General features: G+C 40.0%; 1 protein-coding gene across 1 annotated transcript in view; it reads left to right on the top strand.

Annotated features, from left to right (window-relative positions):
- The window catches only part of SLC23A2 (solute carrier family 23 member 2), a 147,914-nt gene that overhangs the window by 32,090 nt on the left and 89,538 nt on the right, over positions 1–26,286 (top strand). Inside the window, exon 3 of the mRNA XM_060031194.1 lies at positions 19,175–19,428. Coding sequence (XP_059887177.1) covers positions 19,321–19,428 — 108 coding nt within the window. The 5' untranslated portion in view covers positions 19,175–19,320. The remainder of the gene's footprint in view (positions 1–19,174; positions 19,429–26,286) is intronic.

Genomic DNA, 26,286 nt, shown 5'->3' with positions numbered 1-26,286 from the left:
TTATTTCCTAGCTAATTTTTTCCTCTTCCTCTCTTTAATTTTTTTTTTAAGTTTCTTTAGAGTATTTTGTTGCTTATTCTTTTTTTGTAAGGGTATTTTTAACAGTCTCAGTTTCACCTTTGACCTAATGGTTACTTGGGAGAAAGGCTAAAAATTTTGAAGTTGTTAAACTTTCTTTGTTGATAATTATTTTTTATGTGTTTTGACATTATGATCGGGCACTGAGAAGTGTTCCTTTTTTGTGGGGGCTGAAATTTTCATTTGGCATGATGGTCAGTTTCCACTAATGCTCTTTAGCTGTTGAAAATAAAGCTCTACTTTCTATGTCATGGAAAGTTTGATACTTATTATGTTAGCCTGATTCATTATATTGGTCAGATTCTCTAATTGATGCAAAATAAAATTAACATAGAGATCAAGCCTGTGCTCATTACCCCTCCACCCTGTTGCCCCCTATCTTCTTGGAGGCAGATAGGTATGTTTATAGTGTTGGTCATTCTTCTGTATTGCTAACCATTATGGATCTTATTTCAATGAAATAATGTTCAGAACATAAAATTAACATATGAATTTTATAATATAGCATATAATTTTATATTTTATAATATAAAATTATATATATTATATATATAATATATATATAATATATATATTTTATATATTATATATAATATATATTTTATATTTTATAATATAATATAATATATATATAATTTTATAACATAAAATTAACATATGAATTTTATAATATTATAATATAATAATGTAAAATGACCCTCTTTTTCCCCTTTTAATACTTTCTGGCATGAATTCCATTGTGTCTGACATTTAAAAATAATGATAAAGCAGCATTAATGTTGCTTTATTTTTGTTTCATTTTTAAGGTTTATCTTAGGCATTTATTTATTTATTAATAAACTTATTTATTTTTGTCTGTGTTGGGTCTTTGTTACTATGCGTGGGCTTTCTCTAGTTGCGGCGAGTGGGGGGCTACTCTTCGTTGCGGTGCGCGGGCTTCTCATTGCAGTGGCTTCTCTTGTTGCAGAGCACGGGCTCTAGGTGTACAGGCTTCCATAGTTGTGGCACACGGGCTCAGTAGTTGTGCCTCACAGGCTCTAGAGTGCAGGCTCCGTAGTTGTGGCACACGGGTTTAGTGGATCCGCGGCATGTGAGATATTCCTGGACGAGGGCTTGAACCTGTGTCCCCTGCATTGGCAGGTGGATTCTTAACCACTGTGCTACCAAGGAAATCCAGGCATTTAGTTTTTGACAAACCTGGGAATATTTTTAATGGAATGAATTTAACTAATTTACAGGTTTAGTTTTAGTCTATAGTCTGTTTCAAATTCTAATAGTAGTTTCTCTAAAAAAAAAAAAAGACTTTCTTCAGTTGTCATAGCTAAAATCTAATGGTATTTTCCTATTCCCGTCTGTTTGGGAGAAGGGCTTTCAGCATCTTTTCATTTCCTGCATTCAGTCTTTAATGTACTCTTGTTCAATTTGCTTTGTTTTTAATTACGTTTTTAACATTGCATAGCACATTTTTAAAGAATAATTTGATATATGCAGTCAATTTTTTTTTTTTTTTTGTGGTACGCGGGCCTCTCACTGTTGTGGCCTCTCCCGTTGCGGAGCAGAGGCTCCGGATGTGCAGGCTCAGCAGCCATGGCTCACCGGCACAGCTGCTCCGCGGCATGTGGGATCTTCCTGGACGGGGGCATGAACCTGTGTCCCATGCATTGGCAGGTGGACTCTCAACCACTGCGCCACCAGGGAAGCCCATATGCAGTCAATTTTATAACTGGGTTTATGTCCTGATCTTGATGGGTTTGGCTGGTATACATTGTTAGCAACCCTGTTTATTAGTGACCACTCCAAATTTTACCTCTTATGTGGCTGGAATATAGCCTCAGGCTTTGCTTTTTTTCTTTCTCAGCCCATGCATATCTGAAATTGCAGTTTTGGGCTTTAACACATGAAGGGCAACTTGTTTGATTATAAAATTCTTTGGGAAACCCTTTTCTCCAGTTTTCTATAGATCTATATTTTCTATTGACTTCTGGTGTTTAATACTGCCTTGGAAAATCCTGGGGCTAATCTTAATTATTGCTACTGCTCAAGTAAACCAAACATTTTCTCCATCTCCCTGGGTGTTTCTATGACTTTTTCATCCTGTAGTTAAAATATTTTGCCAGGATATGTTCAAGTTAAGTTTCTTCTCTAATTTTGAATGACTCTGGTGTGCCCATTTCTATACTCAGATTTTTCTTAATCTCAGAATTAGTTGTGGTTTTTTCTATATCTGTTTTATCTTTAAGTCTCTTTCATTGTTCTTTTTTAAAAAAGTTTTATTGAGATGTAAATCACATACCTTAAAGTTCTCCCATTTAAAATGTACAGTTCAGTGGCTTCTAGTAAATCATACTTGTGCCACCATCACCACAATCAAATTTTAGAAATTTTCTTCATCCCATAAAGAAATCCCAAACCTATTAACGGTCACTCTCCATTCCCGTCCCCCCATTTCTACCCCAGCCCCAGGCAACCACTAATCTTTCTGTCTCTATAGATTTGCCTATTCTGGACATTTCATATAAAATGGAATCCTACAGCATGACTGGCTTCTTTGTTTTTTAAGTCCATTTAATAAGCACTGGATTATTCATGTCTTGGCTTTGCTCTTTGCTTTTTTCCCTCCATGGTACTCATCTGTGAACTGTTGTTGCCTTTCTGGACTTTTCCTTGTCTAGGGGTTTCTCAAGCTTGTCCTCCACCTTTCAGTTTTCTGCTGTTTTCTGCAGTTTCACTTCTCTTTAATGCTTCTAAGCTAATTTTGTGCTTTTTGTTTCCTCTCAGTTCTTCCCCACCCCAGTTGTTGTCTCTTGTTCTTAGTCCATTTTCTTCATATAATCATCCGATCCTGTTTCCTTTGTTGATACACAACTGTCTTTGTTTTTTATTCTTTTTTCCTTTTTTCCAAATTGAAATTTTCTTTTGGTTCCTACAGTAGAACCTTTTTGAAGTTTGAGTCTTCACAGAACATCCTGATTATAGTTCTTGTATTCAGGATACAGAAACTGGAGTATTTTTCCCATAGGCCACACACTGGGTTAGCTCACCTTGGAGCAAGGGACTACCTGGGTATGTTGACCTGATGGGTTGGGTGTGTCACGTGTGACCTGTGTTCTGGGCACTTGTGGTTGTGAATCTCTTGCCCCTGAACAGTTAAAGTGCTTGCCTTTCACCCATCTCCCCAGCTTCTGCTATAGCTTCTCCCCTAGTCAAGTGGCATCTTCCTCTTATGCTCACTGCTGATTTCCTTAAGATTATTCATGAATAAGTAACACTTAGAGCTACTTTTCTCTCCAGGAGTTGTCCTTGTTCTTCTGCCTTTATCTCAGGGATCCCACCTTCCAAGATGCATCTTCTGCCTAGCTGTTTCTCATCTGAGTTTCATGGTTTTCTGTCTGGATTTGGGAAGTGCAGTGGTGTTGGGGAGATGGGGGCAAGTATTTGCCCTCTCACAGCAGAGGCAAGGTGACCATTGCCTAGGTTTTGGTAGGCCCTTGCCTGGAGTCAGGACTGGAAGGGACAAAGTCTGACTGCAGCTGCGGCTTCTTCCTTCTCACTGGTACCAGATTGTCAGTGTATGTCTGCCTTTTTCTATGTCTTCATGGCACTTTCACTGTCCAGTGGGGCCTCTGCAGCTGGGAGTGTACACGAGGTGCCACATACAGCGGGGCTCCAGCAGTTAGAGCTCTCAATGTTATGGTTATTGTTGGCTCTGCCTGTAATCTAATGAAGAAATCATACCTTCAGATCTATTTTTTTTTTTTTTTTTTTTTTTTTTTTTGCGGTACACGGGCGTCTCACCGCTGCGGCCTCTACCGCTGCGGAGCACAGGCTCCGGAAGCGCAGGTTCAGCGGCCATGGCTCACGGGCCCAGCCGCTCCGCAGCATATGGGATCCTCCCGGACTGGGGCACGAACCTGTGTCCCCTGCATCGGCAGGCGGACTCTCAACCACTGCGCCACCAGGGAAGCCCCCAGATCTATTTTTAATCTCTGAAAGTCTTTGAGCTTTGAAAATAGTTGTCTTTGGGCCCCTGATTGGGGAAATGAAAAATTACCAGGGAGTAAAATTAATCTCCCTTTTCACTGAGCTGAAAGCAGTGTGGGTGGACTTGTTCATCTGAACGGAAGGGTTTGGAAAGATAGGTTTTTATTTGCCTTATTTGTGTGGGTTTGAGAAATGTAATCGCAGCAGCTGCTTGGTTTCCACAATAGAATATCCAGCCTGCCACATAGAAACCTGCTACAGATTGATGGTAAACAAACCATACTAGAGGTATGCAGTAACCGTTTGTAACCAGAGGGTGGCTATTGTGTAATACAAAGTAGATAGCATTTCTGACTAGGTGGTGATGTTATACAATTTTGGTGAGCCTGTGTGGGTTATAAAAGCCAAAATTCCTTCAGCACCTGAAGAGTCTTATGCTGAGCATCAGAAGGATCCCAGCCTCACACAGATCCCAGCACAGAATTGGTGGGTAGGGCACTGAATACAAAATATTGTGGGGGGATACAGTAAGATTTCACTCTTCAGGTAAGACCATTTCTTGGTACAGAAGCTTTGCTTTGGGGAATTAGTGTCTGCATCTGCCTATGTCTGTGCATCTGGGTTTATGGGTGTCTGTTTCCATGCACATGCATCTGTGACTATGTGTGCTCCTGTCTATGAGACTGTGTGTCTTGTTGTTGTTGTTTTTTTTTTCCTGCGAATATATGGCTATGTGTGTGTATGTCTGTGTAGGTGGGTGAGGAGCCTATGGCTCAAGTTTCCTAAGCTGGGTTACCAGAAAATCTCCACAGTCTTTCTTGGTGCTGTCAGACATTATTTGAATATTAATAACATTAAGATTTATGCAACCCTTAGAAGGCGATGCCCTTCATTAAATATGTGAGAGTGACAATAAAAACCTGATCTGCAGCAATTAAAATGTTAGATTCAGTGTTTTTCAGGTGCTCATTTACCTTATTTTCTGAGTGAGGTCCAGTCCTGGGACTTCCAAGGCCCTCTGTGCTCTTTTACGTTTTATTTTATACAAAATTTTAGGGATTTGAGGAAAAGTAAGTACACAGGCAACAAGGAACATAGATTAAACAAACCTCAGAGAGAGCTGGAGCCTCTTTTATAGCTGAATACATCTATTTATACTCCTTTTAAGGTTTTGGGGTTGTAAAAACGTCAGGTTTTGACACCAAAAAAACCAATACATCTGTGCCATAGGATTCTAAGTAATTGTAGTCTCTATATTGAATGGATGTGGGTTGTTTTTTTTTTTAATGGATTAGGAGGAACATGCTCCTCTGCAGAAAAAAAAATATATATATATAACAAACAGGCATGGGATGTTTATTAAAGGTCAGGAAAAAGGCTCCCATTTAATGAAGGTCAGGGAAAATTTATTTCAATCACTGTGTACTTGGTTTTAGTCTAGAGAAGAATTACAGTGTCCCAGCCCCAGGTAATTGCAGTGCAGTGTAGTCAAACCCACTGTTCAGCCATCAGTTAATCCATCAGGGTAGGTGAGATTTCAGAGTGCCCCTTTCCTTATCTTGGGAGAGTCTGTGGGGAGGAGGAGACAGAACTCTTAGTAAACTGGAATAGGGAGCAGGAGGGCTTGGAGGGGAGAAAAAAAATATTGCAGAAGAGATTTGCAAATAGGATTTCTTCCAGACTATAGGAAGAGAGCAGGTGGTTGAGAGAACTAAGTAACTGTGCCAAAGTCCAGCAAAACAGAGCAGGTGTAATGGGTAGTCAGGAAATTAAGGAAAGGTGGGGCTTGACCTCTCTCTGCAGGTGAGAGAAAGAAATTTGGTTTTGGCAGTTGGGGCACAGGAAAGGTGAGAACATTCCAAAGAGGAATGGTGTGGTCTGAAGGGTAATTCAGGGAGAGAGCTGATTAGTCCATTTGAGCTTGAGGCATGGAAATGCTTCTCCCAGCACATGAGCAGTGCCTTCTCTTCTCCAGCGGAGCTAGCAGTGGCAACAGTAGCTAGAGGTGAGAGATGAGTTACCTGTGTGCTAGAATGGAGGATGAAGCAGGAGCTGGGGTGGTACTGAGGGGGCACAGGGTTAGCAGGGCAGAGCCATGCCCTGGAGGTTACTTAAGCACCCAAGTCTGTTGTTGTACTGGAAAGGTGGGGGGAGACATCAAATGACAAAGGTTACTTGGAGGTGTGGAAGAGGAGAAAGTGTCTTTCTTTTTATTCCCTGACAGTAACTGGGGGCTTTCCTCAGCTTCCTCCAAAATGACCTTCAGACATAACATCTCAGGTCTTTTCTGGCTGTTCATCTTTAGAGCCTTGTTCTGTTAGTCTGTAAGGGAATAGGAGCAGTTTTCATGCTCTCAGTGATTGCTTTGTCTGTCACTTGCCCTTGGCATTTGTCCAAGGGTATATCACCCTCTCTGTGCCTCAGTTTTAAACTGTGGGGATAATAACAACTCCTCCTAGAATTTTTATACAGTTAAGTGATATCATGTTTGTATCTTGGATATAATAGTTTTGCATATGTTTTATCTTGTCATTAAAATTCCATATAAAATTAGCTTTTCAGTGGCCCCTGTACATTAAAAATAATATTAATACACTAAAAATAGTGTTTCCATAAAAATACATTATTTGTACAAAAAGTGGTATGTTAAATCACACAGTGGAAATAAATGCAATAAAATCCATCTTGATTCTGCTTGAGTTTTCTCAAATATCTGTTTATATTTTAATTCTGGCCCACAGACTATACCTTTTGCTCCACTACCTCTCCCTTACCCTCTCTCTTATCCCAGCCACACGGTTTCCTTGAGTGAAACTGGAGGGCAGGGATTAGGTTTTGTTTTGGTTGTATGGCTAACTGACCCATGGAAAAATTCTCTTTTCCTCATATATTTGAATGCTTTTTTATGTGATGAACACTGTGTCTCTGCCCCATCCCTGCCTGGTTGGGAAGCTGGACCAAGAAGCAGTGTGCTATTGAAACATGGAAGTAGAGGAACAACTAACCCAAGAATGCTTCCTATAGGAGGAGACTTTTTGGCGGTACGCGGGCCTCTCACTGCCGCGACCTCTCCCTCTGCGGAGCACAGGCTCCGGACGCGCAGGGCCAGCAGCCATGGCTCACGGGCCCAGCCGCTCCAAAGCACGTGGGATCCTCCGGGACCGGGGCACAAACCCGTGTTCCCTGCATCGGCAGATGGACTCTCAACCACTGCGCCACCAGGGAAGCACAGGAGGAGACTTTTTGAGCTAAGACCTGGGAGCTCTGCAGGTCAACATGGTTCATATGGATAGTACCTGGGGCAGGAGAGGCACAGTGAGGATGATGAGTGTTAAGGTCTTGTCATAATTTTGAATAAAGTTTGGGGAAGAGATTTCTGTTGTATGGTACTAGCCACAGCATCTGATACCTACGACCTATAACATTAGGTCAGAAAAACAGAGATCACTGATGACTTTGTATTTTAAAGCCACCAAACTAACAAAACATCAGCTGCTTTGACCTTTTACTGTAAACTTGACTCCATCTTTCCCCTAATTGAGCAGTCAATGAGTCATTGTTTTCTCCTCTAGACAGCACGACCACCGATTTTCATGGCTCAGGCTGTGTGTAAACTGACATCAGCAAAACAACCTGTCTTGGGCTGGATGTAAGCTTCTTTAGGATTTAGAGTCCATTTGGGACTAGAGCTTATTCTGTACCAAGGGCTTCCCAGGCCACGTCTCTGGAAGAGACTGAAGGTGTCTTCTGAAGGCAGAGCATATTCTTTAACATCTTCCATCATTTTATCAGTTAGGCATGTCATCTTATGCTCCAAAAATATTTGCTTTCAATTAGGAATGATCTTCCCTGCTCACCTCATCCTACAGATGTTCCAGGAATATTTGCCATGTCTATCCAGTGGCTTTGCATCCTCTCTGGCCCACTGTTGAGGACCCTGACTATATTTTTAGGTGATTCCTAAGTATTTGAGCAGCGTTCATCCGGGGGCCCTTTCCCTTCCACTTTGCCTGTAGGATTGTGCCATGGGCGCCTCATAGGCCCAGAGGCTCCTGAGGTTCTCAGCATGTGGTTTCTGAGATGAAACCTGACAACCAATCCTGATTCCCCTTCAGAAATCCGGTTTTATCTAACTTTTTAAAAGTCTCTTCTTTTTAAGGGAACAAATTGACAAACCAACACAGTGACAGAAGCTTACACAGCTCATTGGGGTGCAATAGAGCCTGTCTTGATTGCAGTCACTGAGGTGGTTTGGTTTAGGGCTCTGATAGATTTTAAAGAAAGGCCACTCTGAGGCCATGATTCTGGGTGCTCTCTCCATCCTTGTGGCAAGGGGATGTTATGATATTTTGTTAATCAGTGTCATCATCTTGTACCACTTCGGCAAATTATTTCTGTGAGTATGTTAAAGTTCAGCAAATAACCTGATTTAAATTGGGCACTTGAGATATGCCTTTTGTGTCACTGGACAGAACTTTAGTTTATATCAGTGACTTTTAGGCTCTTTTTGACTGACCCACAGTTTTTACCTTGAAACTCTGGGTTACCCTTATCTTGTGAGATGTGCTCTGAATTTTCTTTATTCTGTTAAATTTCATTGTTCTGCAAATTCTGGTTGAGATCCAGTTGGTTTCATGGCCCACTAGTGGGTGGTGACTTGCAGTTTGAAGAATAAGAGCAAGGGTTCTTAGAGTGTTTTGGAAAAGGCTGTAGGATGATTCCCCTCCCCCCCCCCAGTTACACCATAACTGTAATCACAAGGGCAAATGATAACCACTTCTTACAGGTTCATTTCATTACTGTTTAAATGGAATAATGATAGCTAGCCAGGGTCAATGTCAGAATTCTAAACCCCCTAAAGCAAGACTGTATGTTAGGCAACGATTTAAGTCATTATATTTAAAGGAAGTTTGATCACGTACAAGTTGAGGATATTTGTTCCAGTAATCTTTCTTTTGGCTTGAATTAAAAGCATTTAGGTCAAATGTTAGCATTTAACAGAATTTAATGGAGCAGCCACAGTTCAACTATAATCCCCTAATGATCGGATTTAAGCAGAGAGCTACAAATTGACTTTTTAAATGTGCTTTATCATTGAACCTGGCCAGCTCTGAAAGTTCTTGTTTGTATCTTGGGAAGGACCAGATTACCACTTGGCAAGTTGAGGTTTTGAGTTTCCTTATCCCAGAGTTTTCTTTCGTGATCATATAGTCTCACCTGTCTAGATAGATTTCTGCAAGTGGGGAAAATAGCTTTATCCCACCCCAGGTTGCCCATCCAGAGGTGTTGATCTGAGGACCACTAGCATCAGAACATTTGTGCATTTGTTAAAAATGTAAGTCCCAGGTTTTGATGCAGGTCTGTGGAATCAGAATTTGGGGGAGGGGACATTTTTTTAAAGTTGGTGGGATTATGGGAGTTAAAATTTTTTTTTCTTCTAAAATCAACTTTACTGAGCCATAGTTTACATACAGTAAATGGATATACATACAAATGGAGCCACCAGAATCATAGTTAAGTTATGGAACATTTCTGTCACTCCGTAGGTTCCTTCCTCTGCCTCTGGAGTCCCTCCTTCCCATCTTAGCTGTTGTAGATCACCACTAACTGTTTCCTGCCACCGAAGATTAGTTTTGTCTATAGGGATTCAGGCAGCACGTCTTGTGTCTGGCTTCTTTCACTCAACATTGTGTCTGTGCGATTTCTCCATGTTATTAGGTACATCAGTAGTTGCTTCCTTTTAATTGCTTAGTATCCCTTTGTGTGGACCCACCATGTTTTGTTTATCCATTTGCCTGTTGATGGACATTTCTGTGTCTTGAGTTTGGGACTGTTATAATAAAAACAGCTTTGAATATTTTTCTGCCACTATATGTGTGGAAGAAATCTGCATGTTGAATAAGATTCCCAATTAAGTCTTAGGTACATGAACCATTGATTCTTATTCTCTCTATTCCTTTTTAAATTTTTTAATTTACTCGGTTGTGCTGGGTCTTAGTTGTGGCTCATGGGCTCCTTGTTGTGGCATGCATGTGGGATCTAGTTCCCTGACCAGGGATTGAACCCAGGCCCCCTGCATTGGGAGTGTGGAGTCTTTAACCACTGTGCCACCAGGGAAGTCCTTCTCTATTCTTTTTTTTCTTATTCTTTATCATTTTGGAGAACTGTAGGTTTTTGTATCCAGATCAAGTGATGGATTTGCTTTGCAGTTATGTGTTCAATGTAGTATTCGTTCAGTGCCATCTATTTGGGGTAAATGTGGCTCTCATCAACATTTGTTGAGTACTATTTTATGAACTGGAATATAAAGATGAAGTGTACACAGGGGGATTCTATCCTTCAGAGGACTCTTAGTGATTAATTCATTCAGCCATAGAGTGTTTTGTATGTTGTGTACTAGGGACTACTAGGAGCTGGTGCTGGGAATACACATTTTCTTAGCATTTGATTGTGCTTCCAAGAAACACAAAAGATGTTGGTATTATGTTCCAGGAGCAGTTCGGCCCTTAAATCCGCTGTTTGGGTAGTACCATCATACTTTCAAGTCAGGTGGCCATGGTAAGCCACAGTTGAAAAAGTTGACACTGACAGGGGAAAAATGGTCAGATAAAAAAATTCAGTGCAAAAGAAATGATCACTGGGGCTTCCCTGGTGGTGCAGTGGTTAAGAATCTGCCTGCTAATGCACGGTACACGGATTCGATCCCTGGTCCGGGAAGATCCCACATGCCGCAGAGCAACTAAGCCCGTGTGCCACAACTACGGAGCCTGCAGCGCTCTGGAGCCTGCGAGCCACAACTACTGAAGCCTGTGTGCCACAACTGCTGAGGCCCGTGTGCCTGGAGCCCGTGCTCTGCAATGGGAGAAGCCACCACAATGGGAGGCCTGTGCACCACAACAAAGAGTAGCCCCTGCTCTTAGCAGCTAGAGAAAACCTGCATGCAGCAGCGAAGACCCAATGCAGACAAAAATTAAATAAATGAATAAATAAATACATTTATTTTTTAAAAAAAGAAAGAAATGATCTCTGGCTGAATAGCTGATGAAATAAACACTGATTAAGAATTGTTATTCTGCATTTGTGCATGATTATCGGTGGCTAGAGAGCTGGTGGCTCAATCTTTAGGGAATTGAAAGATTTGTTGAAGATCTAAATATTTTCCTTTTCTATTTGCTCATAGCAGAATTTCCCAAATTGCTATTTTCCCACCCGATGAGGCTTACATTTATTGAGGTTGATTTATTATTTTTTGAATCTTCAGTGATTTCTTGCTTGCTCTAAGGTAGGGATTTTTAACTCTGGCTGCAGGAGAGTTTTATAAAATCTAAATGCTCAGGCTATACAATCCTATTCAGTAGACTTTCTGGGTGGGTAGAGAGTATTTTTAAAGTTTTTAGGTGGTTCCAACATAGAGTCAAAGTTGAGGATCACTTCTTGGGGCAGCCTTGGCTATTGATACGCCTCTTTCATTGTTAGTTCCCTCCTTGCTAAGTATAATTTACAAAGCCTTGTCTTTTCTCCATTCTCTGATGACAAAAATTACAACTTTAAACATTAGAACTTTACTCCACACCACTTTGCAATTATAGAGTTGTGTTCTGATCTCTCAACAGAAAGGACTGAATGGCTTTGTATCCCCTTGTTAAGGGAAACTGATCACTTCTCTGGATTTGATATGGGTGCTGATGTGGCTCTTGGGGGAGAAAGAGAGCATAGCATTCATTGTTGAGTAAATAACTTCAGGAAAAATAGAGGAATAAAAGGAAAAAGATAAGTCCTTTGCTGTCCCACCAGTCAACATTTTGGTTAACATTTTGGTGTGTATATGCGTGTGGCACACTTATCCATACACAGTGGGTTATTTCTGTACATACTGCTTTTTTCATTGTATAAATTTCCTTTAATTCTTTTCACTGCATTATTTTAGAAAATTGATATCTTTTATTATTAATTATTACTGAGATCTACCCTCTTAACAAACTTTTTTTTTTTTTTTCTTTGTGGTAAGCGGGCCTCTCACTGTTGTGGCCTCTCCCGTTGCGGAGTATAGGCTCCGGACGCACAGGCTCAGTGGCCATGGCTCACGGGCCCAGCCGCTCCGCGGCATTTGGGATCTTCCCGGACCTGGGCACGAACCCGTGTCCCCTGCATCGGCAGGCAGACTCTCAACCACCGCGCCACCAGGGAAGCCCTTAACAAACTTTTAAGTGAACAATACAGTATTGTTAACTATAGGCATGATGTTGTACAGCAGATCTCTAGAACTTATTCATCTTGCTTAATAAACTTTATACCTGCTGAAAAGCAACTCCCCACTTCCCCCTCCCTGCCAGCCCCTGGCAACCACCATTCTACTCCGTGCTTCTATGAGTGACTGTTCCAGATACCTCACATAAGTGGAATCATGTCATGTTTGTCCTTCTGTGACTGGCTTTAGTATAATATTATACTTTAGAAAAAAAAACCCTGTTTCCTTATATAACATAAGGCAGACATTTTCCCACGTCAATAAATATTTCTGTGCCATCTTTTTTAAAAATTATTTATTTATTTGTTTGTTTATTTTGGGCTGCGCCGGGTCTTTGTTGCTGTGTGTGGGCTTTCTCTTGTTGCTGCGAGTGGGGGCTACTCTTTGTTACGGTGCACGGGCTTCTCCTTCTGGTGGCTTCTCTCGTTGTGGAGCACAGGCTCTAGGGTGCGCCGGCTCAGTAGTTGTGGCTCACGGGCTTAGTTGCTCCATGGCATGTGGGACCTTCCCGGACCAGGGCTCAAACCTGTGTCCCCTGCGTTGGCAGGCGGATTCTTAAACACTGCACCACCAGGGAAGTCCGTGTGCCATCTTTTTAATGGCTGCAGTGGCATTCGTTTGTATGAACATACCGTAGTTTTACCATTCAATTCCCTAGTGTTGGATATTAGATTTTTCTTGATTTTTGGTCTTATTAACAATGTTAACACGCACAATTTTGTAGCTAAATTTTTATATGTCCTAATTATTACCTTAAAATACATTCCTAGAAGTAGCATTTCCTCAGGACATATTAGAAGTGAATATGAATATTTATAATTCTTGATACATATAACCAAATTACCTTCTTATTAGCAAATTTGTATTTCATTAGGAGTGTTCGTCTATTTCTCTAACACTGTCCAATAAGGGTATTATAAATAACTGAGGTAGGTTAAAAAAAAAAGTATACCTCATTTCAATGTACTTTTGATTTCAAACAAGGATCGAACATTTATTTTTCTATTTGTTTTTGTGGGAGACTAAGGATTAGAAGCTCATATGTCTTGCCCATTTTTATAGTAAGGATTTTTGTTTTCTGTTTATTGGTTTGCAAGAGCTCTTCAGATAGTAAAGATATCAACACATTATCTTACCTATATTATATTTTGTTTTTTGATTTTGTTGGATTTTTGTCCATACAGAAATCTAAAAAAAATTTATATTGTAAAAATCTATCAGCCTCCATCTCTTTTTCATCTTTAATGATATACTAAAAATGGAGTCCCCTACCCTAACATTATATAGTCATTTAGTGGCTTTATTACTTTTCTGGATTTTATTAATAGTGAACCAGTTGTCTTGGCATGTTGTATTGAAAAATCCATACTTTGTTTTAAGATTTAAATGCTTCCCACATCATATATTTGTCACTTGGTGGGTTTTCTGTTGTGTGACCTATTTGTCTCTTTTTATACCTAAGTTGAACTCCTCTGTTTACTACAACTTTAGGGTCCCTTTCTGATAGAACATGTTCTTCCTATTCTTTTTTCAAATATTTATGGCTACTTTTGCTTATTCTTCCACAGGAATTTTAGCAAGCCCCCTTTTCTCCCCCTTTAAGGTATTAATTGATTTTTATTAAATTTATATACTTTATGTTTGTAGGAGAATGTATACTCTTATAGTAGCTCTCTTATCCAAGAATATTGTCTGTTTTTCTGGTTATTTTATGGCCCTTAATAATAGGTTATAGCTTTATTTGTAAAGATCATGCTCATTTTTGTTAAATTTATTAAGTATTTAATGTTGTTATTACCATTCTAAACAGGATTCCTTCATCCTCTTACCTTTGGAGTCAGCAGACTTTTCTGTAAATATCTTAGGTTTCATGGACCAGATGGCCTGTGTCATATGTTCTTCTTCCTTGGTGTTGTTTACAACCTTTTAAAAATGTAAAAATCATTCATAGCTGGGGACCACACCAAACCAGGCCACGCAGTGGTTTGCTAGCTTCTGATCTAGATGCTTATTGCTGGCAACTGGGAAATGTTAGAATCAGTCAGCACTGAAAGAGCCTTGCTCATGTGTTTGTATCTAGCCATCTATGCAAAGATTCTCTACAATTTTCATATCTCTTAATATGGCTATAATTCACTCTTTTCCTTTCAAATATTTCCCTCATCTTTCTCTGTCAGTTGAATGATAGCAGTGATGTCGACAACCTGGCTTGTCCTTGACATTAATGTATCTGTTGTATCACAGATAAGTTTGATATTGGCTGTTACTTTTCTTTTCCAAGATTAAGAAAGAGTATTAAGCAAGAATGTTACATTATATGAAGTACCTTTATTATTATATTTTTAAGCATCATTTATTCGTTCTACATATTTTGGGGAGCCTTTAATACAGGTGCCAAGTTAGGCACTGGGGATAATGCCTCTTGTTCTGCACCTGTCTGGCTGAGCAGGTAGACATTATCTTGTTGTATCGTAACCATCTTTATGGTTCCCAGACGCCATGATGAGGTGTGGTGATCAGAGGCAGCACTGATGGGAGTTACCCCAAGGGAAAGGGGCGAGATGAAGGGTGCCTATTTTGGAGGGACAGCATGTGCAAGGGCCTGAGGGCTAGAGGAGAACCCAACACCTTCAAGGAACTGAAAGATGGAAACTATAGCATAGCGAGGGCAAATTTCACCATAGGCTTCACAGTGGACCTGCAGCCTTGTTAAGGAATTTAGGTGTCATTCTCTGGCTAATTAGGACGCCATCAAAGGGTATGGTAGTTTCTGTAGCATGGCCGTGCCCGCTGCAGTAGAGCTATCAAGATGGAACAAGAAAATGAGACGAGGCTGTTGTGCTGTTGAGATGATGGCTCATGCCACACAGTGGCCAGAAGTGTGCAGATTTGGGGGTTCCTGGTCTAAGGGGAGCAGGCTTTAGCCCTGGAGAAGGAGCTTGGCCGTTTCTGCCCCTTGGACCTCCCTCAAAAATCACAAGGAGGACAGAAAGTACCTTGAAGACAATGTTTAAGGCCAGCTGGCCTGGACCTTATTCGCTCAGGGAGGTTGGCTGTAAACTGAGGATAGTTTTATGTCTTGTTTGTACAAACATTGTTAGGACAGGAATACTGATTTAAGTTTGAATCCTGCTGCTGCACTGCTTATAGCTGTGTGTCCTTTGGCAAGTTACTTAACTTCTGTGAAGCTCAGTTTCCACTTTTGTGGAGTTAGTGTGCCTATCAAGTAATACTATGCTTACTAGGGAGAAATAATTGCCATTTATATAATGAGATGTAAGACATGTGTCTGGCACACATCGGCGCTTAGCTGGAAAACTGCTGTCATTATTACTGTTTTCGTTATTTGTGAATCTGATCTTTTATCCCCCAGCATCTCCTTTCCCCTTGTCATGTGGTCAGGGGCAAGATAGCAGTGGCTTTGCTTATTCTCTTTCTTTTGCAAAGAGTAGGAAGTGGCGTCACTGGGCACTGTGGGAGGACAAACTTTCCCTGGTGTCAGGTTCCCTGGGAGATTTTGCCTTTTGTTTTACCACAAATTCTAACACAGGCCCTAAACTCCACATTTTTAAATCTTTTGCTGCGTTTGCCTTTGGGCCTTGGCATTTCCCCACACAAAAGTTCAGGTCTGTGCATAAAACACTCTGATCTCAGGTTGATGCGTGGTTTCTGGCCTTCAGGCTGTCTTCATCAGTCTTGAGTACTTGGCTGTTGAATACTCTGTCATTTTGGAACTTAAAAAGATGCGTTTTTGCTTTCAGTGTTCATTATCTTCTCCCTTTCTTCCTCTTCTTCTTCCCTCCATTTGTCCACCCTTCCCAGGCTTTGCAGCCCTCTGCCCCAAAGCCTTTCTCGAAGCTTCCTGCCCTGTGCTTTCTTTGGCCCCAAAACCTTTCATGCTCATTTGGGTCTATATCTTCAGGACTCTCTGAAGGCTGCTGTTGGGTAAGAGACAGGCAAAGGGAGTGGATGGGCCCCCTCAGTATAGCTTGTGAGGGTCGGTTAAACATTTGGTAGGGAAATGGAGTACAGAGTACTTGACGAAAAGTGGTCTTGTCAGGATGGAATTGGTCCCCCTCTGTTCCTGGTGATGGGGAGCAGTGGGGAGGGTTGGCTACTGCAGTGGATGTGCACATCTGAAACAAACATGAAGATAAAATTAACTTAGTAGAATAAATGTATTCTACATTAAAGTCCTGTCATTTTTCCCTAAAGTTAACATGGGTCTGCTGGCATCCTAATGGCAGTGGGGCTGGATGTAGAGCAAAGAACTTATTGGTCCCTCTGAATGTGACTGTAAGGCAGGTGGTCTTGTAAAATTCTAACAATTTCACCATCCTCTTTGCTTGTCCTGTCTTCTGGCAAACATAAGCTCTTGATCAAGGTAAAAATGTCAGGGCTACTTCAGGCAGATTTTATATTTAGGTATGTTTGCTGTCACACTGTATCTTTTTTTTTTTTTTCAGATCTTGGGAAACTGATGGATGGCAGTGGCTAAATCACAATGTAGAAGATTGATGGATTTGATTACATAAAAATAAAAACAGTTCTAAAAGATCATTCACAAAATTCATGAGCAAACAAAAAGCTGGGATAAGATATTTGCATCAAATATAACAAAAAATTACTGTCTGTCCTGTGCATGTTTAGCAGCACTCCTGGCCTCCACTTATTAGATACTAGTAGCTCTCCCCTAGTTGTGACGACCAAAAATGCCTCCAGACATTGCCAAATGTCCCCTGGAGGAAAAAAATCACTCATCGTTGAGAGCTGCTGCTTTAAAGAGACATGTATATAATGTGAACAAGAATGCAAAATGTGCATGAACATTTAAACCAAAAGAGCCACCTCAAAAAATTTTGGTGTGTGCACCTAGCTCGATTCTATAGAGGCAACTTGATATTCTGGCAACTATTTCTTTTATTTTTTCCTTTTTGCCCTCTAACTATTGAATTTTCAAATTTTGTTAATTCTTTCTCTTTTTTTATTTGTTTCTATTTCAGTTTTTCCCCTGGCTCATCTAAAGTATTTGTTGAATGAAGTGTGCGTAAGAGAATTCTTTGAACAGAAGTTTTCCTACTTGTCTTTCCAAACTTCTTGTAGGTTTGCCTTCACATTTGCAGGACAGCTTGTCTGGGTTATTCATTCCTTGTGGGAAATTAATTGGTGCTAAGGTCTATACGCATTGTTCTAATCTGAGTGCCAGTGAATGTTTTCTGTCCCTTCTCACCCCTACATGCTTGTGGTATTTTTTTCTTTATCTTAGGGAATTCCCTGGCAGTCCCATGGCTAAGACTCTGTGCTTTCACAGCCAAGGGTGCAGGTTAAATTCCTGGTCAGGGAACTAAGATCCCGCAAACTGTGCTGTGTGCCCCCCACCAAAAAAAAGTAGAAACACCTAGGCATGTTTGATTGTACGTGTGCCAATCCTGGAAGGGATCCCTTGTGCCCTCTCTCTTTTTTTTAAATAAATAAATTTATTTATTTATTTTTGGCTGTGTTGGGTCTTTGTTGCTGCGTGCAGGCTCTCTCCAGCTACGGCGATCAGGGGCTACTCCTCGCTGCAGTGCACGGGCTTCTCATTGTGGTGGCTTCTCCCATTGGAAGCACGGGCTCTAGGTGCATGGGCCTCAGCAGCTGTGGCACGCAGGCTTCAGTAGTTGTGGCTTATGGGCTCCAGAGTGCAGGCTGGGTAGCTGTGGCTCATGGGTTTAGTTGCTCCGTGGCATGTGGGATCTTCCCGGACCAGGGCTTGAACCTGTGTCCCCGGCATTGGCAGGTGGACTCCCAACCACTGCATCACCAGGGAAGTCCCTGTGCCCTCTCATTTTTTAAGCCAAATTCTCCAAATGCTTTTTAATCTTTTGGTGGATCTCTTTTATTATTCAAGTAATACTTCTGTTGTTTGAAATTGAGTTTTTAATATTTTCTGCTGCATGGGATTGTTTTAGTAGCTTCCTGCCTTTGACTTTTACTTGGATTTTCTCTTAGTTTGGAGCGTTGTCCAGATTCTCTAAGATTCTCCGAGCATGTCAGATCCACCTTGGGTCTTGATTCTCCTCGGACCCTTTCTTATCTCTTGCCACTTTACTTCCCCAACCCCCTTTTTTGGGGTTGGATTACTTTTTTAGGTTTATGTTGTCATTTGATTTGATATTGAATGTTTCGGTTCTGTTTTTTGTATGGCATTCTAGCCCATTTAAGCTCACCTTGCCACCTTCCTGGAATTCTGTATGGCCATTTAATCCTAGGTTGGTTTTGTCTCCTCTTTTTTGTGCTTTTCAGTGTCTTCCCAGCCTTTAATTGGGCACCTGTAGGAAATTCAGAATTATTTTAATATCCATACAATTGTAGTAAATTGGCTATAACTGAACTGTCTAGTATGATTGCCACCAGCCACAAGTGGCTATTTAAACTTAAATTTGATACAGTTTAAAGGTTCAGTTTCTCTATTGCACTAGTCACATTTCAGGTGCTCAGTAGCCAGTGACTAGTGATGACTGTATTGGACAAGGCAGATGTAGAACATTTCCATCATTGCAGAAAGTTCTATTGGATAGTGCTGGGCTCTAAGATAGATACCATAATGCATGTCAAAAAAAATCCCTCTGCTATTTTTTCTCCCTAGTATTCTAATATTTTTGGTGGTTCACTTTGGTGGTTCCCCACCCACCTCCCGCTCCAAAAGGTGATTCAGAATCTGAGTGACTATAAATGAAGGTGGATGGGGACTTGAAAAGTGTAATAAGTTTTTTTGGTGTTTGGATATAATTTGTACTTCGACTTTCCCATGCAGGAAACACAGTGTCTGTGTGTCCTGTACTGTTTGAGTGCTTGATGTAATTTGCTTGCTTTCTCTTTTTCTAGGTGTGCTGAGAGATGGCACTTGTGGGGCTCATCTCTGCCTGAGAATTGGCACTGGAAGAGCTGACTCTGATCCTGGGCTCCTTGAGTGAACAAGCCTTAACTTCCAGCCACTTCAGTCCAAAGGTCAAATTACTCGTTTTCTCTTAATGATGGGTATTGGTAAGAACACTACATCCAAATCCATGGAGGCTGGAAGTTCAACTGAAGGCAAATATGAAGATGAAGCGAAGCACCCGGCTTTCTTTACTCTTCCGGTAACAGCATTTCCTGTCTTTTTTCTTCTTAAGTCACTCTAAAGTAGTTTCTGCATTGACTAGGATTAGCTTTTTTTTTTTTTTTTAACCCAAAGAAAGTTTAGTATTAGTTTTCTTTTTTATTTTGTTTTGTTTTGTTTTATATAGCAGGTTCTTATTAGTCATCAGTTTTATACACATCAGTGTATACATGTCAATCCCAATCGCCCAATTCAGCACACCACCATCCCCACCCCACCGCGGTTTTCCCCCCTTGGTGTACATACGTTTGTTCTCTACATCTGTGTCTCAACTTCTGCCCTGCAAACTGGCTCATCTGTACCATTTTACTAGGTTCCACATACATGTGTTAATACACGATATTTGTTTTTCTCTTTCTGACTTACTTCACTCTGTATGACAGTCTCTAGATCCATCCACGTCTCAACAAATGACTCAATATCGTTCCTTTTTATGGCTGAGCAATATTCCATTGTATATATGTACCACAACTTCTTTATCCGTTCGATTGTTGATGGGCATTTAGTTGCTTCCATGACCTGGCTGTTGTAAATAGTGCTGCAATGAACATTGGGGTGCATGTGTCTTTTTGAATTATGGTTTTCTCTGGGTATATGCCCAGCAGTGGGATTGCTGGATCATATGCTAATTCTATTTTTAGTTTTTTAAGGACCCTCCATACTGTTCTCCATAGTGGCTGTATCAATTTACATTCCCACCAACAGTGCAAGAGGGTTCCCTTTGCTCCACACCCTCTCCAGCGTTTGTTGTTTGCAGATTTTCTGATGATGCCCATTCTAACTGGTGTGAGGTGATACCTCATTGTAGTTTTGATTTGCATTTCTCTAATAATTAGTGATGTTGAGCAGCTCTTCATGTGCTTCTTGGCCATCAGTGTGTCTTCTTGGGAGAAATGTCTATTTATGTCTTCTGCCCATTTTTGGATTAGGTTGTTTGTTTCTTTAATATTGAGCTGCATGAGCTGTTTATATATTTTGGAGATTAATCCTTTGTCCATTGATTCGTTTGCAAATATTTTCTCCCATTCTGAGGGTTGTCTTTTCGTCTTGTTTATGGTTTCCTTTGCTGTGCAAAAGCTTTGAAGTTTCATTAGGTGCCATTTGTTTATTTTTATTTCCATTTCTCTAGGAGGTGGATCAAAAAAGATCTTGCTGTGATTTATGTCAAAGAGTGTTCTTCCTATGTTTTCCTCTAAGAGTTTTATAGTGTCTGGTCTTACATTTAGGTCTTCAATCCATTTTGAGTTTATTTTTGTGTATGGTGTTAGGGAGTGTTCTAATTTCATTCTTTAACATGTAGCTGTCCAGTTTTCCCAGCACCAATTATTGAAGAGACTGTCTTTTCTCCATTGTTTATCTTTGCCTCCTTTGACATAGATTAGTTGACCGTAGGTGTGTGGGTTTATCTCTGGGCTTTCTATCTTGTTCCATTGATCTCTATTTCTGTTTTTGTGCCAGTACCATATTGTCTTGATTACTGTAGCTTTGTAGTATAGTCTGAAGTCAGGGAGTCTGATTCCTCCAGCTCCGTTTTATTCCCTCAGGACTGCTTTGGCTCTTCAGGGTCTTTTTTGTCTCCAAATTTTAAGATTATTTGTTCTAGTTCCGTAAAAAATGCCATTGGTAATTTGATAGGGATTGCTTTGAATCTGTAGATTGCTTTGGGTAGTATAGTCATTTTCACAATATTGATACTTCCAATCCAAGAACATGGTATATCTCTCCATCTGTTGGTATCATCTTTAATTTCTTTCATCAGTGTCTTATAGTTTTCTGCATACAGGTCTTTTGTCTCCCTTGGTAGGTTTATTCCTAGGTATTTTATTCTTTTTGTTGCAATGGTAAATGGGAGTGTTTCCTTAATTTCTCTTTCAGATTTTTCATTATTAGTGTATAGGAATCCAAGGGATTTCTGTGCATTAATTTTGTATCCTGCAACTTTACCAAATTCATTGGTTAGCTCTAGTAGTTTTCTGGTGGCTTTTTTAGGATTCCCTATATATAGTATCATGTCATCTGCAAACAGTGACAGTTTTACTTCTTCTTTTCCGATTTGTATTCCTTTTATTTCTTTTACTTTTCTGATTGCCATGGCTGGGACTTCCAAAACTATGTTGAATAATAGTGGTGAGAGTAGACATCCTTGTCTCGTTCCTGATCTTAGAGGAAATGCTTTCAGTTTTTCACCATTGAGAATGATGTTTGCTGTGGGTTTGTCATATATGGCCTTTATTATGTTGAGGTAGGTTCCCTCTATGCCCACTTTCTGGAGAGTTTTTATCATAAATGCAAGTTGAATTTTGTCAAAAGATTTTTCTGCCTCTATTGAGATGATCATATGGTTTTTGTTTTTTTTTTTTGCTGTATGTGGGCTTCTCACTGTTGTGGCTTCTCCCGTTGTGGAGCACAGGCTCCAGACGTGCAGGCTCAGCAGCCATGGCTCACGGGCCCAGCCGCTCCACGGCATGTGAGATCTTCCCGGACTGGAGCACGAACCCGTGTCCTCTGCATCGGCAGGCAGACTCTCAGCTACTGTGCCACCAGGGAAGCCCGATCATATGGTTTTTATTCTTCAATTTGTTAATATGGTGTATCACATTGATAGATTTACGTATATTGAAGAATCCTTGCATTCCTGGGATAAATCCCACTTGATCATGGTGTATGATCCTTTTAATGTGTTGTTGAATTCTGTTTGCTAGTATTTTGTTGAGGATTTTTGCTCTATATTCATCAGTGATATTGGTCTGTAATTTTTTTTTCTTGTAGTATCTTTGTCTGGTTTTGGTATCAGGGTGATGGTGGCCTCATAGAATGAGTCTGGGAGTGTTCCTTCCTCTGCACTTTTTTGGAAGAGTTTGAGAAGGATGTATGTTAGCTCTTCTCTAAATGTTTGATATAATTCACCTGTGAAGCCATCTGGTCCTGGACTTTTGTTTTTTGGAAGATTTTTAATCACAGTTTCAATTTCATTACTTGTGATTGGTCTGTTCGTATTTTCTGTTTCTTCCTGGTTCAGTCTTGGAAGGTTATACCTTTCTAAGAATTTGTCCATTTTTCCAGGGTGTCCATTTTATTGTCATAGAGTTGCTTGTAGTCGTCTCTTAGGATGCTTTGTATTTCTGCGGTGTCTGTTGTAACTTCTCCTTTTTCATTTCTAATTTTATTGATTTGAGTCCTCTCCCTCTTTTTCTTGATAAGCCTGGCTAATGGTTTATCAATTTTGTTGATCTTCTCAAAGAACCAGCTTTTAGTTTTATTGATCTTTGCTATTGTTTTCTTTGTTTCTATTTCATTATTTCTACTCTGATCTTTATAATTTCTTTCCTTCTGCTAACTTTGGATTTTGTTTGTTCTTCTTTCTCTAGTTCATTTAGGTATAAGGTAAGATTGTTTATTTGAGGTTTTTCTTGTTTCTTGAGGTAGGCTTGTATAGCTATAAACTTCCCTCTTAGAACTGCTTTTGGTGCATCCCATAGGTTTTGGATCGTCATGTTTTTATTGTCATTTGTTTCTAGGTATTTTTTGATTTCCTCTCTGATTCCTTCAGTGATCTCTTGGTTATTTAATAATGTATTGTTTAGCCTCCATGTGTTTGTGTTTTTTACGTTTTTTTCCCTGTAATTGATTTCTAATCTCATAGCCTTGTGGTCAGAAAAGATACTTGATATTATTTCAATTTTCTTAAATTTACTGAGGCTTGATTTGCGACCCAAGGCGTGATGTATCCTGGAGAATGTTCCATGCGCACTTGAGAAGAAAGTGTAATCTGCTGTTTTTGGATGGAATGTCCTATAAATATTAATTAATCTATCTGGTCTATTGTGTCATTTAAAGCTTGTGTTTCCTTATTAATTTTCTGTTTGGATGATCTGTCCATTGGTGGAAGTGAGGTGTTAAAGTTCCCCACTATTACTGTGTTACTGTTGATTTCTTCTTTTATAGCTGTTAGCAGTTGCCTTATGTATTGAGGTGCTCCTATGTTGGGTGCATATAAATTTATAATTGTTGTACCTTCTTCTTGGATTGATCCCTTGATCATTATATAGTGTCATTCCTTGTCTCTTGTAACATTCTTTATTTTAAAGTCTGCTTTATCTGATATAAGTATTGCTACTCCAGCTACCTTTGATTTCCATTTGCATGGAATATCTTTTTCCATCCCCTCACTTTCAGTCTCTATGTGTCCCTAGGTCTGAAGTGGGTCTCTTGTAGAGAGCATATAGATGGGTCTTGTTTTTGTATCCATTCAGCAAGCCTGTTTCTTTTGGTTGCAGCATTTAATCCATTCACGTTTAAGGTAATTATCAATATGTATGTTCCTATGACCATTTTCTTAATTGTTTTGGGTTTGGTTTTATAGGTCCTTTTCTCCTCTTGTGTTTCCCACTTAGAGAAGTTCCTTTAACATTTGTTGTAGAGCTGGTTTGGTGGTGCTGAGTTCTCTTAGCTTTTGCTTGTCTGTAAAGCTTTTGATTTCTCCATTGAATCTGAATGAGATCCTTGCAGGGTAGAGTAATCTTGGTTGTAGGTTCTTCCCTTTCATCACTTTAAGTATATCATGCCACTCCGTTCTGTCTTGCAGAGTTTCTGCTGAGAAATCAGCTGTTAACCTTATGGGAGTTCCCTTGTATGTTATTTGTCGTCTTCCCTTGCTGCTTTTAATAATTTTTCTTTGTCTTTAATTTTTGCCAATTTGATTACTATGTGTCTTGGTGTGTTTCTCCTTGGGTTTATCTTGTATGGGACTCGCTGCACTTCCTGGACTCTGGTGGCTATTTCCTTTCCCATGTTAGGGAAGTTTTCCTCTATAATCTCTTCAGATATTTTCTCTGGTTCTTTCCCTCTCTCTTCTCCTTCTGGGACCCCTACAATGCAAATGTTGTTGCATTTAATGTTGTCCCAGAGGTCTCTTAGGCTGTCTTCATTTCTTTTCATTCTTTTTTCTTTATTCTGTTCTGCAGCAGTGAATTCCACCATTCTGTCTTCCAGGTCACTTATCTGTTCTTCTGCCTCAGTTATTCTGCTATTGATTCCTTCTAGTGTAGTTTTCATTTCAGTTATTGTATTGTTCATCTCTGTGTGTTTGTTCTTTAATTCTTCTAGATCTCTGTTAAACATTTCTTGCATCTTCTCGATCTTTGCCTCCATTCTTTCCAAGGTCCTGGATCATCTTCACTATCATTATTCTGAATTCTTTTTCTGGAAGGTTGCCTATCTCCACTTCATTTAGTTTTTTTTCTGGGGTTTTATCTTGTTCCTTCATCTGGTACATAGCCCTCTGCCTTTTCATCTTGTCTATCTTTCTGTGAATGTGGTTTTTGTTCCACAGGCTGCAGGATTGTAGTTCTTCTTGCTTCTGCTCTCTGCCCTCTGGTGGATGAGGCTATCTAAGAGGCTTGTGTAAGTTTCCTGATGGGAGGGACTTAGTGGTGGGTAGAGCTGACTGTTGCTCTGGCAGGCAGAGCTCAGTGTAGGATTAGCTTTAATACTCCTGTTTTCAGCGAAGGTTAAGGCATTTGAAAACCAAATGCTTTTCACGAGAGAGAGGCTTTGGGAACCCTGTTGGCTGACAGTGGTTTTGGCTCTGCCTAGAGTCACCTGATGGGATTAACTCCAAGAAGGAAGCATGCCTTGCTGTGAATATTGTGAAACTGGCCCAGTGCTTACTGTGTACTGGAGGATGTTGAAGGCTTAATTTTATCTCCAAAAATGTGTTTTTGTGAAATAACCTGTCACCCAACTTCATACTTGTATTTCAAGGTGGAAGAATGAATGAATGACATTCATTGTTTGGAACCCAAGTGTCCATGACTTGTATTATGGCAGTAGCATCAAAGATAGAGGTATTTTGCCTGGACAAATTATATCAGTCAGAGAAGGTTGATTACACACCTTCATTATATTCAATGCTAATATTTTTTCAGATGTAGGATTATGACTTGATGTGTATAAAGTTACCTAAAGTGTTGGTTTAAGAAAGAAAAAAGCTCTTTAGTGGGAACTTGCTTCAGCTGTTTTTCCCTTAATATAGGAAATGAGGTTAATGTCAAGAATACCATTCTAGGATTCCTTAAAACATGGTCCTAGAATTTGCCTCACTGAAACATTACCCAGTAAGAAAGACGTGAACACGGCATCTTTAAGTATGTTGGTTGCCCTGATTTACTGTATTTTGAATTTTACTCTGTGAATTCAGAGAGATGTTCCACTGATTTTACAACTGGTGTTACTTGTTTTCCTTCTTTCTGTAAAGTGAAATTTTGAAACTAGATTTTCTGTTATACTGAAGACTTAAGGTCAACACAGATTATCTAGAGGAAGAGATGTCAGGTTTCCAAGTTTAAATTAGAGCATCTCTGAAAAGTGAAGAGGAAAGTTCATGCCTGAGTATTGACTTGTCTCTCCTGTGGCATTTGCCCAGCAGACCATTCACCCTCACTCTTCTCCACTTGAGAGACAAAAACTTGAGTACACCTTAGCCACCCACTTGCCTTGTCATTTTGGCTTAGAGTTTTAGGCTTATTTTAGCATTCAGATTGTGATATTGCACCGTTAGCAGTTAAATTCACCAGCATGTTATCAGTTTTCATGTTCACTGTTGTTTCTTGTAGCACTCTCCTTCCCTCTTTGTTCACTTTTCTTTTAAACTACACCAAGGGACTGTGAATGGTCACTGACTTTGTCTTTGCACATCTGAAAATAACTGTATTTTGCTCTCAATTCTTGAATGAACTTCTATTAATTATACACTCCCGTTCTGTCTCCATTTCTCTTTAACTGCTTTCTCATGGTTTGTATATCTTTTTCTAGTGCTTCCTTTTGGCTGGATTCCCTA

The sequence above is a fragment of the Delphinus delphis genome, chromosome 15 (assembly GCF_949987515.2).
Source record: "Delphinus delphis chromosome 15, mDelDel1.2, whole genome shotgun sequence".
In the NCBI taxonomy this organism is placed as follows: Eukaryota; Metazoa; Chordata; class Mammalia; order Artiodactyla; family Delphinidae; genus Delphinus; species Delphinus delphis.
The sequence above is the reverse complement of the archived record's forward strand: the minus strand, read 5'-3'. Positions and strand labels throughout refer to the sequence as shown.